At 38.7% G+C, this 14,865-nt stretch overlaps 3 protein-coding genes across 4 annotated transcripts; 2 read left to right on the forward strand and 1 right to left on the reverse strand.

The window, feature by feature from the left end:
* Positions 1–502: 502 nt before the first annotated feature.
* mettl8 (methyltransferase 8, methylcytidine) lies at positions 503–5,685 on the reverse strand. Of its 2 annotated transcripts, none has more exons than XM_068704393.1 (10): positions 5,605–5,685; positions 4,583–4,739; positions 4,238–4,329; positions 3,796–4,154; positions 3,571–3,620; positions 2,540–2,600; positions 1,882–2,021; positions 1,542–1,648; positions 1,338–1,403; positions 503–776 (listed from the first exon to the last, which is right to left on the reverse strand). In XM_068704393.1, exons 2-10 carry the CDS (start codon positions 4,732–4,734, stop codon positions 622–624), a joined length of 1,182 nt encoding a protein of 393 aa, XP_068560494.1. In that variant the 5' UTR covers positions 4,735–4,739; positions 5,605–5,685; the 3' UTR covers positions 503–621. The 2 variants fall into 2 exon arrangements, with proteins under 2 accessions (XP_068560494.1, XP_068560501.1); XM_068704400.1 differs by lacking the exon at positions 5,605–5,685 and adding an exon at positions 5,496–5,577.
* On the forward strand, positions 5,280–11,671 carry dcaf17 (ddb1 and cul4 associated factor 17). The gene is given in 15 exon segments (XM_068704379.1): positions 5,280–5,681; positions 5,684–5,830; positions 5,919–6,022; positions 6,423–6,513; positions 6,607–6,743; positions 6,853–6,931; positions 8,227–8,316; positions 8,401–8,508; positions 8,659–8,761; positions 8,872–9,014; positions 9,929–10,038; positions 10,214–10,301; positions 10,474–10,557; positions 10,831–10,986; positions 11,072–11,671. Coding segments are annotated over 15 exon segments (1,575 nt in total). The 5' UTR covers positions 5,280–5,654; the 3' UTR covers positions 11,180–11,671.
* A 456-nt stretch (positions 11,672–12,127) lies between these two features.
* On the forward strand, positions 12,128–14,537 carry cybrd1 (cytochrome b reductase 1). Its single transcript, XM_068735129.1, has 4 exons — positions 12,128–12,474; positions 13,015–13,223; positions 13,631–13,785; positions 13,895–14,537. The coding sequence occupies exons 1-4, from the start codon at positions 12,282–12,284 to the stop codon at positions 14,172–14,174; spliced, it is 837 nt and encodes a 278-aa protein (XP_068591230.1). The 5' UTR covers positions 12,128–12,281; the 3' UTR covers positions 14,175–14,537.
* Positions 14,538–14,865: the final 328 nt, after the last annotated feature.

Here is a 14,865-nt window from a genome sequence, read left to right on the forward strand (position 1 = left end):
ATTGCAAACAACAAATAAAAATATGTTTTTCCTTTAAAGATATTAAATTACTGTTGGACGATATCAACAGTTCGTGGAAGCCCAAGTCAACATTATGACGTGCTGTATCAAAATTCTGAGATAAGTAAAATATATGTAATAATATATGCTATATGTCATAAATAAGTACCTTACAAGTTTGACCAATTAAGTCAAAAGTTTGCCATATCTCATAATGTTGATTTGTGTCAGAATTTTAACATGTCACAAGTATTTTTTATCATGCAAAAACTATAATTTAGTTTTTCCCATCCATAATATTTAGCACAATTTAAGGATGATAATAAAAAATACATTTTATTTAATTCATAATTGTAAATCATAGTTTTCCATTTTTAAATTTGAATGCCAGTTCACTGTATTCCCCCCTTGGACCCTACAAAATGATCTTGATATAGTCAATACACTCATCTCTAGATATTAATACAGTGATCTACAGTATACAAAACCAGATAGCTTCATTCGACATGTTTATTGCATACAGTTTTGTTGTAGTACACATACTCATTTGGTTATAACAGTTTTTCAGGATTGAATGAATAGAGCAAAGAATGAAACAAAAGGCCAGTGCATAGTGGGATGTTAAGATGGTGGAGGTGGATATAATTTCCTGTACTTGCTCTGCATCCAAACTCGGTGCATTGCAACTTTCTTTCCTCTGTTCACTTGGAGTCGTCTGTCCTCCAGATTCTGAATTGCTTCCAGTCCAGCACTGGAAAATAAATCATGAACCTCTTCTGTAAAAAAAAAAAAAAAAAGAGAACAAATTGACATTTTCATTTTAAAACGGCCATGCTTAAAGGTGCTAAATACCTAAATAAATATACTTTTATTGCCTCTGCTTAGCCGCAAGCTGGCAGGCTGGCAGCTAAGGGTGCTAATGGCCCTAACAGTGCAAACATAACTGTAGTGGTGCTGACAGAGCAAACCGCTCAAATGGACAAACATGCACTAAAATGTAAACAAAGCACAGATAAGCTGGCATTACAACACACACAGGTGCAGAGTGACTTCATTCTCTGCTCAGGTAGACATTATTCCACAATATCTTTCTATATCTTTCTATATCTGCTATACTAATGCCCTGAATCCCATATGGAAAACCTTTAAATATACTGTGTCAACATATTCCAATACGCCCAAATACCCACCCATGCATGTTAACTCCTCCAAGATTCCTAAAACCTCAAAATCCCTTGAAAAAATACCAAGGACATCACCCCAGTGTCCTCAAAAGTAGCTTCGGTCATGTCAGCAACTATCAGTGAGGAGAAGAAGATCTCATGGTTCAGAAATACCTTTAGTAAAAAAGTACACGCAGGTTCCATCTCCTCGTGTGTAGAAATTTTCTGATAAGCACCGTCCTGATTGTAAGAGATTAAAAGGTTAAACAAGTAAATGTAAATTAAATTGTCAAAAATGTAATTGTCAAAAACACTCCACATACACAGAAGTGTATACAGAACATTAAACAAATTAAGTTAAGTGAGTTGGAGGCTCACCTTTCTTAAACCTGAGCTGTGAGAAGTCATATCTCCCATAATCACGGAAGAGAAATATCCCTCCATGTTTCAGGTATGTAGATAGTCGGTTCACAATTCCTTGCGTTCTGTGAGTGAAATGTCAATTAACAAACCCTCTGTCAACCTAACCAACGTACAGTTAATGTGTTGTACACAGTGACACAATACAGTTAGATTTATATTTAGGTTATGTAAGGACTGTAATGATTTAGACAAATCTAAATGTGATGGTGGATAAGGGGGTGTAGCAGAGGTTGTGGAGGGGCTTGACAGCTAAGAAATTATATAGGCTCTCCTGTGTCTTTTAATTTTCACCTACCGCTCCGGATGAATGGAGGAGAGCACAAAGACTGCCAGAATAACATCCAGGCTCTGAGGAGGGAATGGAAAGGAGGCCATCTCCTCGCAAATGTCATGGACAAAGGCGTGACACACAGAGTCATGGTAGTCTGGATGATCCTATATGAGGAAAATAAAGTAGTCTTTTTTCATAGATGAAAATGAGTTAAAATTAGATTAGTTATTTGCCAAGCCTAAAATAAAAATATCTTTTATATGTAAACCACTTTGATTCTCTTTTAATTTTCTCCGTAACATATTAATTGATTAATTCAGCTGTAGCTACCGGGCAGAGCTTTGAGTTATTCTGCAGTACTTGTAAGTGTCCCATTGTGTGAGGGAACAATGGTCTGAACTATAAAACTAATCTGAATGGACATTTTTGAAAGCTTAAAGATTGACATCAACAATAGCTTTACAATGAATGAATTAAATGTATTACAAAAGTTCATGTAATCTGTCTAAATATTTTCATATAGACACACACACACACATATATATATATATATATATGTGTGTGTATGTGTATGTGTGTGTGTGTGTGTGTGTGTGAAATGAGTCTGCTTTGAAAAAATGTATGGACCTCAATACAGTTCATACTGTGCATGTTCATACCGAGCAATATTAGCAAAGCTTACCTTGACCAGCTGAATGGCACATGGGGAGAAGTCACAACAGTATAAATATGCGTCTGTTTCTCTGTGGAACAAAACAGCCAATTTAACAACCTTTGACTGATTACAAATAAAGTGCAACTGCACTTTTCCTTTCACTGAAGCCAAGATTTCACCTCTACTTATTGCCAAAAATTGTATAAATGCCTTCCTGGAAAAACAAATGGACAGAACATTACAGAAACAGTAAGTGAAAAGTGTTAAAGGGCCACATGGCCAATTTCAAATTGAAAACTATCAAATTATAAACTGGCATAGAAACTCTCACTCTCCCCACTACTGATGATGATTGATTCAGCACCTCTGGCTTCAACTAAAACTTGAAGTCCTTCCCAATACCAACGAAATGCTTTCTCTTTTCCTTTCTCACCAATTTCTTTACCCAGAAACTGATTTTAGTGCAGATTAAGCCATTTCAGAGCCACCCTCCAGGAGTCCTTGTGTAAAGAAGCACAAGAGGGCCTTTCTTTTTAGAAGACATTTTGACATGTCACAGTAGGAGAAGAAAGTGTGTCAAACAGGTCAGGGTCCTGCTGTTGTGCATGCTGGCTCACTTTCACACTGTCATGGCTTACTGGGACACTTGATTAGAACAGAGCCATTGTGAATGTTATTAAGTCAAATGTCTGTTGTGGAAAAAGCCAGAAAAAAGTATTTTGTAATGATATACAGATTATTGCCCCATTTATTTTTTATTTAAGTTCCCACATTTGTTGCATTTCCTGTGCATAGTTCTGTAATACTATGATATATCATTTATGATGAGCCACAGTTTTGTGCTGATTGAGGATGTGTAGCTGGATAGTGTTATGGTGCATGCACTCTAACAATAAAATGGTAAAGATAACTATATTTCACTGCCCATTATTGTGTGCATTTCAATGTTTTGCTTCTGTAAACAGGTGTTGCACTAAAAAAATCGACATGATCCACAATGATGGTGTTGAAAAGGTCAACTTCAATGGAATATATGGAAATATCAAATATTTACTCACTTTATGGAATTAACGATGGGAAATACGCTGTTACCAACCCCACATCCAACCTGTAGAAAAATATTTGATTGGATTTGTTATATATTTTTAAGTGCTGATATCTAACACTTATTGGAATAGCAACTTACAGCCTGTTATTGCCACAATTGTGTAATAGTCCACATGCAACAATCTATATTAAAACAATCAGAATTCAAATCAATACATGTGAACAGTTTTGAAAACCTCCAAGATCCTGAAGGACGCATGCTGGCCAGGGAAAGTAGCAGCTTGTATGGCAGCTTCATCTTTTTCCGGTGCTGCTCCCTGACAGGACTTTGTCTGATGATTGGGGGCGTCTGCATTTCTGTGATGGTGTGTGGGTCCGTTGTGTTGCCGGTGTCGGGTCTCTGTGTTGGATCCAGTCGGTTGCGGGTGTGACGCCTGCTGATCACCCAGACACCCGTTTGTGGTTTGACTTTTTGCACCTGAAGGAAGCAGTTCTGGGAACTCTAAAAACAGCCACTTCCGATCTTTAAAGAACTTTTCCTGGTGCATCTTGTAAAACTTGTCCCAGTATTGGCAAGCCTCTGTGTCAAATTTACCTGTGAGGAGAAGATATTTTCCCAAAAGTTAACCCCATTCAAATGTAACTTGGAAACCTATTTTTGAAGGGAAACATTCTTGCCTTGTTCCTCTAAAGGAATGTGTATGCAGGAATTTTCTTTTGCCTTCTGCCGTGCGTTTTCTTTATCCTCTTCCGTCCATTGCACATGATCCCTAATAAATAAAGCAGTACAAATGCTATTGTTGATACATCTGCTCAACTATAGTAACTCATGAACAGCATCAAAGAACAGAAAATATACAAATGTAACATATAAATCCACTGTTGCGTTTTGCAGGTTGATCAGAAAGCTCTTAACTGTAACCCTAAATCTCAGTCCAGTGCTGTTCAAAGTAGGCACACCTATTCTTTAATACTACCTCCATAAAAGGCATATACAGATAATTACTGCAGTACATCACTGACCACATGTTGTGCTTAAAGATGTCATCAGTATTGGTCAGAATCCGTGAACCAAGTGGAGCTGAAGGTCTTCCTCCTGTCCTATGTAGTCTTGACGACAATCTGCTGAAAACTTCAGCCAATTTGGCGACAGAGAAACTCCGCAGTTTATGCATTTATTCTGTAAAAATGCAAGATGAGTAACATATTTTTACAATGCTTTGACAGTGCACCTACAGCAAATACACACTCATTGGAGCTGGTGTTAAATGCAAACTAAATTATTGTTTTACTCTTCAGGCAATATTTTGCGGCAAGTGGGGATCCCAAAGTTTACACATGCAACAAATGGCAGGCAAAGATTTGATAAAATGTTTGAATAATGATGCACTATACATCTGGAATATTTCATGGAACAGTGGAACAACGGGGTCTTTGGTTTGAATATTTCATTCAATGAAAACATAATAGAGCTTCAGTAAATAACAAGCCAATACAGCAAAATATAATACAGTCAAAAAGTATGAAATAATATACTTTTTTTTCCCCTCTAAGGGGAAACAAAACTAAATGTTGATGGGTGGTAATCATATAGTCTATGGTGGTTATACATAGATGCTCCATGGTCAACGAAACAACGGTCGAGAGGAGGGCGCTAATGTTCCAAGATGGATGCCGTGTGCCTTAATTCCTTCACTAGAAGAAGACGCTTGAGGAAGACTACAACTATGGAGCGAGTGGAGAGATAGCGGGCGTGGGCAGTTAACTGATGCGAGATTATTCCACCAACTTTTAACTGCTGATATCACTTCTTTGTTTCACCTCATGGGCAACTCAACTGTTCAACTAACGCTCGGTCATACATAACAAACCAGGTACAACTTTCGAACCGGGAAGTAAACAAGACATCGAGGTGCTCGAGCTCAACAGCTGTTACCTTTTCATGTTAGCTAGTTAGCTAACAGTAAAGCTAAGGAGGAGGTTCCATAGTGGAGGTTCTCGGACAGATGACACTCAGTGAGGGGTTTGAACGGTATCGCCCTCACCTTGCTCTGCCTGTGCTCTTGGGGGTGAGCTCGGTTTGTTGTCTCCCGTCATGCTACCACACAGTCCTCTTGTAGAAATAATAAGAGCCGCCTGCTGATGGCGCCGTACCGCAGTAAGAGAGCCGTAAACGCCGCTGAGCTGTTGAGCCGGAGGAGCAGAGGTATCAGGGATGCTGGGACTCTGATCAGACACAATATGAAGGTCCTTCGAGGTATCCTCCTCCAGGTAATGGAAAATAAATACGTAAAACTATTAACTGTAGCTACCTGGTTTCAATGGATGCCTTAATATGCTGTATTGTTTATCATTGTAGGACAACAGGGATTTCATTAACGTATGGAACAAGAGCTCAAAATCTACAATAATGTATGAGAATGGTAAAATCTACTTTGAAAATTACCAGAACTGCTACAGCTGGTGAGTATGAATGTTTAACGTGAGTTCATTTTTAGTCTTCAGCACACAAAATAAGACCTTAGAGCTACAGATGAGTTTCAGCATCTTTAAAACTGGCATAAAAAAGTCACATAATACATAAGTTAAGTAATGTATCTTTGAAGAAATGAAATATTGCCTTCCTTTATTAATATGGTGGCAGGGCTGTCCACTCTTTATACATAGCTTGTATAAATACCATTTTACCTAGTCTATTAAGGTCATCTACCAAATTAAAAGCACTGTTGTTAGAGCAATGGGAAATGTAGTGTATATTGTCATGATATTTATGTACATGGCATTCAGGTGTAAAAATATAAGGGACACCAACAACAGAATAATGTTTATACTCTGACACACAATGAGTGATTTCTGGTTTCAGTGTTCATGCAGAGCCTCAACTTCTATACAAACTGCCTAAGAGATCTAAACTGGAGAAGTTTGAAGATGCCTTGCTGTGCCAGAGCCCACTTGTAAGTGACAAACCAAAGCTGATTTATTTTATTTTTTATTTTTTATATAAACATCCCGGGTTCAGATTGTTGTTTCATTTGTCTCGTTGACAGGACAGCACACTAGCCTCCCCCTCTGATCATAAACCCAGCCTCTTGGCTTTGACCGCCGATAACTGGCTGTATCGCCTTTCAGCTGAAACAGGAGAGGAGCTGCAGAGAGTTTACCTGTCTTCAAACCATAAGTTCAGGTATCGTCAAGGCCCTGAGTTCTCTCTTCCTACAGTGCATATGTAGCCTTTTTCAGTTTTAGTTCATTTTAATACCTTTTTACCTTATTATATGTTGTTTTTTTGGCAGGTATCTCAGCTGGGATGTTTCTCAAGAGATGTTTTATGTTAAATCTGTTCAAAACAAAGAAACCTCTTTAGCACGACAGGTACGTTATGGTGTGTTATGTGTCAAGTTTTGTGCCTTATTGAAGAGTGTAAGGGCACTTCACTAAGGGTAATAAAGCCTATAGAACTCTCTTTACATGGATTTTTGACAGTTCATGAATTTTGATAGGCGCATTGCATACATCTAAGAAAATATATAAAATCTCATAAAATATATGTCATCTCCCGCCTGGACTACTGCAACTCTCTACTCGCCAGAGCCCCGGCGTCGGCCATCAGACCTCTGGAGCTTGTCCAGAAAGCCGCAGCTCGTCTGGTGTTCAATCGCCCCAAGTTCTCCCACACAACTTCCTTTCTCCGTTCTCTACACTGGCTACCTGTAAGAGCTCGCATCCAGTTTAAGACTCTGGTGCTAGCCTACAGGGCAGTGAAAGGAACAGCTCCTTCCTATCTCCAGGCCATGGTCAAGCCCTACACCCCCGCCCGACCACTTCGCTCTGCAGCCTCGGGGCGATTGGTTGCCCCGTCGCTCAGAGGTCCTGGCGGCCGATCGACCCGGTCACGGCTGTTTTCTGTCCTGGCCCCACAGTGGTGGAATGAACTTCCCACTGACGTCAGGACAGCAGAGTCGCTGCCCATCTTTCGGCGCAGGCTGAAAACCCACCTCTTCAGGAAGTGCTACCCTGAGCCTTCCACTTAGCGCTTATTGTTTTCATACTAGCTTGTTGCACTTATTGTATTCGTATTACTTATAGCACTAACTGTTTTTCTTGTTTCTGCACTGTACTTTGGCTCTGAGTTATGCTCTGCTTCATGCTCTTAGATGCTTGTTTGGAAAAGGAGATGTACTCATGACTTCTGGTGACTAGTAGTTCTTTTGATTACCAATGTTGAATGCACTTATTGTAAGTCGCTTTGGATAAAAGCGTCTGCTAAATGACTGTAATGTAATGTAATGTAAAAGATCTTGTAATGATCAGTGAGGTAATTTAGCTATCACTAATCAAGGGATACCCATTAGAATTTCTCAGAGCTTAAGGTGATGTCTTTTATTGTAATATTCATATTACAATAATCAAGAAGTCATAAAAAGCAGTACATTCTCACATTTGTGAAGCTGGAACCAGTGAAAGTTTTGCATTTCATTCTTAATAAAATACAAATATGTTTCTCTTTTTTTTTTTTTTTCGACAAATCGATTGCTCAACTGTTCATTTTTACTACTTATCTTATCTTAAATGATCTGTTACGTACATCAGAGATCCAGGAAGAGATCTCTGATGTGGAAAAGAGATGACAGAAATGCATCTTTTTAAGATTTGTTTTTAATTCGCAGGCGGGTATCACTCAGAATACGGTGATGCACTTGGCCATCTTTCATGTCTTTCCCTTGCAAATTGTTGGCATTTTGGAGATCAACAAAAAGGTATGCAGATTTGTTTGTGGTTTATTATTCTTTTGCCTGAGGGAGTGATGCGTTATTATAAAAATGTAAATCTTATTCTTTCAGGTATTTGGAAATGGCGTTACCGATGTTGTTCTGTCCCAAGGTGTCCTTGTGGTGTCTTACAGCAACAAGTCGGTGAAGCTGTACAGCTTTGAGCACATTGTTCAAAGGGTGGGCATTTTTAAGAGTTTCTAAATATTTAATTTAATCAGATTTTTGCATCATAAATGCATTTTTGAATATTTAATGTTTTCTATTCTTCTGGCTCATCTCTGCTGCTTACATCTCTTTATATCTGGTGAACATGTATTTTGTTTTCAGTACTTGACAGAGAAGCTAACACTTGGAAAGCAGAGTTCACTTCTTGGTGGTAAAACTGTGGGCGATCTTCCATTTGGCATCCCAGTAAATATACAAATCACAGGTGAGTCCATTTTGAAGTCTGGACCAGTGGTGTCTTTGTGTTAAAGATTTTAGTGGATCTACTTGGCTGCTGTAAACAGAAATGTATTTCATTACAATTGTTTTTTTTAGATTGGCCTCCAGTGCTTTTCGAGGTATCATGTGCTAATAACAGTGTCCAGATTGGAGGCTACCCGTGGCATTACATCTACACACCACCGCATAAAAATCACAAGGGCACTCACCACATCTGTTCACTCAAGGACAACACCATGGTAAGTTTAAAGAATCCTCTTTAACCATACACTTTAACATGATGTTTCAAATCATTTTGAAAATGCAGCATATGTTTGGCTATGATGGACAAATATCCCCATTCTTGTTGTGTGATGGACCACCAAATTGGCCGGAGCTATTGAAACTGCCAGGGTAAGAACGGCCACAGATGTTTGTGACAGTCTTTGTATTCAGCTGCTGGACAGCGCAGGACAGAACCAAACCTGTAATCACTATTCAGAAGCCCATTGTGAAGATCTTTTTTGTATGTTTTATACAAGATTGTCTTCTCTAGATTATTCCAGATTCAGTGTCTTTCATGACATTGTTTGTGTTTATTTCTTACCAGAGACAATTATGAGCAACTTGGGCTGCATAATATATTGTGTGGAAAAACACAAAAAAACATTTAAGCAGCCACAGTTTCCAAAAAAAAAAAAAGACACCATAGTTTTGATTGCTCTGATCAATGTGGTGCGCCTGAAATATTGGTAAAAAATACTGCAGCTTTTGGTGTAAAACAGAAATACATTTGTGGTATCATTTTGAAATGATACAATACACACACATCATTACAAGAAACCTAATTTTCAAACTAATAATCCACCTAAAATTCTCCCAAGTATCAAACAGCTCTATAACACTCCTTAAACCTTCTTAAGTGTACAGTGGTTAAGCTGTACTCAAACAACAGAGTTTAAATGGAGTGTTACTGAGATAAGTCCAGTGTTATCTGTTACACCGTGGTGCGTTCACAGGTTGTTGATGCTTAGCAGACTGAAGTGCACAAATCCAGTTACATATCACAGAAAAAACGTGTCAGTAGATTTTCTGTTGTTTTCTTTTCAAGAACTGTAAGAGGAAACCTAGTTGTAGTTATATGATCATGATCTTTTTGATTTTATGACACTAGGCATCAAATGGAATACAAAACATGAACTGCTGCTCTCTAGAGAGTGATGGGATTTTCTTCCACCCTGACGACTCAGGAAGAATCCTTCATGTTGGGCCTGCCACCATAAAGTGAGTGCTGCAGTCAACATTTACATATCAAAAGGAAAACAGTGGTGAAATGTGTTTTGGTGTGTTCTTTTAGCCCCCGTCACTAAAAGCAACAATATTATATTCTGTGCTCTATGTACATATAGTATGTTTTTTGTATATTATTATGCTTAACATACGTTTTTTTCTCTCCAAGTGTCCTGAAAATCCTTGGTGAACTGAACATTGATTTACCATCAAAGGTAGTTGAGGATTTCTCCATGAAAACCCATCGAAACAACAATGTAAGCGTCATTATTTACCTACTAGCGAACTGTAAGCTGTACTCACAACATACTTGGTTTACCTTGATTGTGACGCAGACTCAAGTGTGTATCACATGTGCAGTATGATGACTTTGGTCAGACAGTTTTTGTGTGGGTAAAATTTAACGTTCCGGCGTTTCGTCTACTGCAGCCTACCTCACAAGTCACAGTCACCTCATCGGGCCGAACAGTGAAGAAAAGATTTCACCAGCTGGATGATGACCCAGATCAAGAGGTATGTGATTACGCTTTTATTATTGATCCAGTATCTCTGTAAAGAAAATACTTACTCTACTGGGTTTTTTAAAAGATGGATGTAAAAGCACACAGTGGGGTCCAAGTAAATTCTAAAGTCAAACATAGTAGTTGTGGAACATACAAATACTCTCTTTGGCCGCCAGGAATACAATCCAGTCTCACATATTTTTTAAGGTTTCTTCATATTCTATATTTTACTTATTGTTAACAAATGTCATGAAAAGACCAAAAGCAACAATGAATTTTACAGACTTTCCGTATAGTGGAATATGAGGACGAGCTGGACCTTTTGGCAGTGGTGGTTACTAATGGTGAGGAGGGAGAAGGAAGAGCCCAAATCCGACTGCATGACAACCAGAGTGGACAGTTACTGCGGACTGTGGATCTGGTTGAACCTTGGGACGAGGTGAGGGACCTGACATGACTGTACCAACCTTAAGCTGAAGTGTCTGTGTATATGGGTTCATGTGTGCTCTTTTCATTTGTTTCAGACTTATCGCCATGAGTTGTTTTTTGACAAAGACACAGTTGTTCATATTGAACAGAAGAGCACCAGCTTCCGCTGCCATGTGTACAAGCTCAAGGTTGCCAGAAAATAAGGCTTTTATTTTTCAAGATGATGTAAATATTTGTTTCCAACTTTTTCTGTAAAACTCATATTGCAGTTTTTCACATCTGGATGTTATGTCTATTGTGTGAATTACATTAGATAATCATCATTGATGATTTAAATCATTGTGGTGTCTGCACGGCATTACTGATAAACATGTGCTGTATCAAACCTATGAACATTTTTAAACTTTCTTTTAAATTACATTCTTATGTTTTTTCCAAGTTACTCTGCATTTCTGCATCCTGCATCATTCTTCTTTCCACCATGTTCATCCAAATATTAACACATTCAAAATTGGCTTCGATGCAATGTGATCACAATTGTCCATTATTGGCAACTTGCTTTCACAACCCGCAGCACTGTTTACGTGGTGAAACCCGGCCATTTGTTGCATTCTTGCAAACTCAGGCATGTTTACATTTTGTGTTTTTATACAGATGTTCATTGTCAAATATGCAAATAAATCAATTTGAAATTGCCGGTTTTGTATCAAGCTACAGGTTTGCCCAAATGGTATATGTTATAGTTTGAAGTTATTAGCAAAGGTTTGTTTTTTACTTAACTACTAATAAGTAATACTGATAGATCGCCCCCCCCAAAAAAGAAAACTCAAACTTAGATATTTTACAACCTTCATTTACACTGAAAAAAACACACATTGAGGAACTAGAACCCCCTTTTACAAGTGTGCTGAGTTTACATTATTGCAAGATAACTAAAACCAACATACAGAAAGTAACAAAGATAGAAGTCTTGAAAGAAATCAGTCAAGAACAGAGCTGTCACTAGTAAAAACATGACTTAAGGAGTACTCAAACGCATCACGGTGGAAGTCGAGAGCACTGTTGCAATAACTTGTACAGCTCAGATGAATCATCAGATAATGACAGTGCAAAAAGGGTTTTGTTTTGCATTTAATAGGTCACAGACTCTCTAACTTCTATAACCGTCAACGCTACAAAACGTGTTTCCTCCAAATATTTGCTCAACTCCCTGGGTCACGTGGCCGAGGTCCCTCCTCAACGATCACCACTTGAAGTTGTTGTCAAGTCGCGCTGTGCTGCTGCTGCTGCTGGAGCTCAACACTGATGGCGATGGAGAACTTCAGACAGTTCGCGGTCGCTCTGTCCGCCGCCGTCGCCTTCGGGATCGTCTCCATAGTATTTGTGGGAATATGGGTCGATCACTACAGAGAAGGTTTAGCCTGGGATGGAGGACAGGCGGAGTTCAACTGGCATCCGGTCTTGATAGTCAGCGGATTCATTTTCCTGCAGGGATTAGGTGAGAGGAGTCTTTCTCTTTATTAAGTGTTGAGTTAAAAACGACGTGGGTGTTGTTTTTAAGACGTAAACAACTGGAAGAAAGAATCGCTCAAGGGCATGTTGCACAAGGAGAGAGGCTACTACTGATTACGAACTGCGTATTTATGAAAGCGAAGTCCACCACCTTGAGTCGTAAAGTGCAGCAACCACAAATAGGGACGTTTGAGTGAAGTACAAGTTTAGTCTAATAACACGGCTGAGCATCTAGCCTGCATGAGCAAAAATGCTCTCAAGGAAGCAAGAATACCTTGAAGCTACAGTAAGCATGCACCTAAAAAGTAATTTATATAATGACAATATAGGGCTTCTTGTAGTGTTTATCACCAACTACACCTTTCATAATACTTTAATGTGTGCCTGTCATACATGAAAACCTCACTTAAGCAATGTAATGGCAGATGGCTACTTCTTAAGTGAATATGTGTTTAATATTCTCTAAATGAACAAAATATCTTTCATAGTTGCATTAACTGTTGTCTGAATGGGACTTCTCTTGCAGCCATCGTTGTCTACAGACTTCCATGGACCTGGCAGTACAGCAAACTGATGATGAAGTTCATCCATGCAGGCTTGCACTTACTCGCCTTCATCTTTGCTGTCATAGCTATGGTGGCCGTTTTTGACTTCCACAATGCTGCCAAAATCCCCAACATGTACAGTTTGCACAGCTGGCTGGGCCTGACAGCTTTGATACTGTTCTGTCTGCAGGTAAATAAACTCTATTTCAAAAATATTTGAAGTAATGTGATAGTAAACAAAGGCCCCTGATTGTGTTTTGCAGTGGTGGTAATAAAAAGTACAGAGTTGAACCTTTTTGCACCTTTTATTGTTGCATGTTTCAAAGCACTGTACTTTTAACCTACCATCTTTAATCATAATTTATGGAACTATGGACTGGTTCAAAACAATACATTGACAATTTCAACAGACCTGCATAGCTTGGCAACAGTTTGGGTCCATGTTTACTTCTTGTCTGCTAATGTCATTCACATACACTACAACCCCGAAAAACAGCTAACTCTTCTTTAAAACGCCAAGTCATAGTGAACAACAGTCTGGTTTAGGACAATATCTGATAAGTGGCTGGGTTTTTTTTTTTCTCCTTCAATGGGCAGCTTGTTCTTGGAGTTGGCATGTACTTGATACCATTTACACCTGCATCCTGGAGAGCAGCGTTTATGCCCCTCCATGTCTACTCTGGTCTTTTACTCTTTGGCAGTGTAATAGCTGTAGCACTCATGGGCATCACAGAGAAACTCATTTTTGGCCTGTAAGTATTTTTTTTATTTTTTAAAAAGGCTGATAATAGTTTTAAAATAATGTTAATATGCTACTTCAGAGCAGGCATAACTTGTATTTTTTGTGTCCTCCTCACCAAGGAGCAACCCGAAGTACAAGGACTCTCCCCCAGAGGCAATTTTCGTGAATGTTCTGGGAATCCTCCTAGTGGTTTTTGGAGCTCTTATCCTTTGGATTGCCACTCGAACACATTGGAAACGCCCCAGTGAGCAGCTCTTGCATACTCTGCATACCAATGGTGAACATGACGAAAGCGGCAAAGTCGGTCCAGCCTTGTCTGAGCTATCTGATGGAGCTGACACTGAGCCCTGTGGGGATGTCAGGAGGAGGAGTTACAAATTAGATGATCAGGAAAACTGATTACAACACAACTGACTTGGAGTCGATACTGTCTCCAGTGTTGAATGTATTGGTTAGAGGAGGTCAAAATTAAGAAATCTATTTATGCTGACCATTCTATATATAACTTTCTCTTGTGCTCCTTGAAGTATGTATTTTGTTTTGTTTGTATTAGTTTTCTCTAACATTTATTGTAAGTGCATGCAAGTAATGCTGAGTTACTTTATAATACAATTCACGTGATGTGGGAATACTCTTTATTGACATACGCTGTGCACATATTTAGAGTGTTTCTATACTCTTAATTCTTTTGTATTGTCTTATCTGGGTTTTCAAAATTTCTACAGAACCTAACCTTTACAATAAATATTTGCAACTTCTAAATAGCATCTTATAGTCATTGAATATTTAGAAATATATATGCAGAGAGAAGAGGGAAACTATCCATACAACAGAACACAGTAAAGAAATACTATGAGCACCGGTTTGTAGTTCTAATGACTACATTAATCATTAGTGCTCTGGGTTCCGCTTGCTTCTTCTTAATGCCCGTCAAAGTTAATATTTTACCATTCAGTCACATGAACCACTAACATAAGTCTTATCCATCAAGACTTTCCATTTTACTTTCCATATTTGACCTGAGATGACAGCAGCGCAGCTATACGTCAAAGCGAAGTTCTTTCATTTTGGCTCTTCCCAGCACCCGTAT

This window comes from Cebidichthys violaceus, unplaced genomic scaffold (genome assembly GCF_023349555.1).
Source record: "Cebidichthys violaceus isolate CVI_PGR_0920_01 unplaced genomic scaffold, fCebVio1.0.p SCAF_11, whole genome shotgun sequence".
Taxonomy (NCBI): domain Eukaryota; kingdom Metazoa; phylum Chordata; class Actinopteri; order Perciformes; family Stichaeidae; genus Cebidichthys; species Cebidichthys violaceus.

What these genes read in the sequence shown, in the direction of transcription:
- mettl8 (XM_068704393.1), bottom strand. Translation starts at nt 4,734, where the DNA reads ATGCATAAACTGCGGAGTTTCTCTGTCGCCAAATTGGCTGAAGTTTTC. An exon ending in CGTCCTTCAGGATCTTGGAG is followed by an intron (nt 3,621 to 3,795) that starts GTTTTCAAAACT and finishes ATTTTTCTACAG; the next exon opens with GTTGGATGTGGGGTTGGTAA. An exon ending in TCCTCCATTCATCCGGAGCG is followed by an intron (nt 1,649 to 1,881) that starts GTAGGTGAAAAT and finishes TTTCACTCACAG; the next exon opens with AACGCAAGGAATTGTGAACC.
- cybrd1 (XM_068735129.1), top strand. Translation starts at nt 12,282, where the DNA reads ATGGCGATGGAGAACTTCAGACAGTTCGCGGTCGCTCTGTCCGCCGCC. An exon ending in CATTTTCCTGCAGGGATTAG is followed by an intron (nt 12,475 to 13,014) that starts GTGAGAGGAGTC and finishes CTTCTCTTGCAG; the next exon opens with CCATCGTTGTCTACAGACTT. An exon ending in GAGAAACTCATTTTTGGCCT is followed by an intron (nt 13,786 to 13,894) that starts GTAAGTATTTTT and finishes CTCCTCACCAAG; the next exon opens with GAGCAACCCGAAGTACAAGG.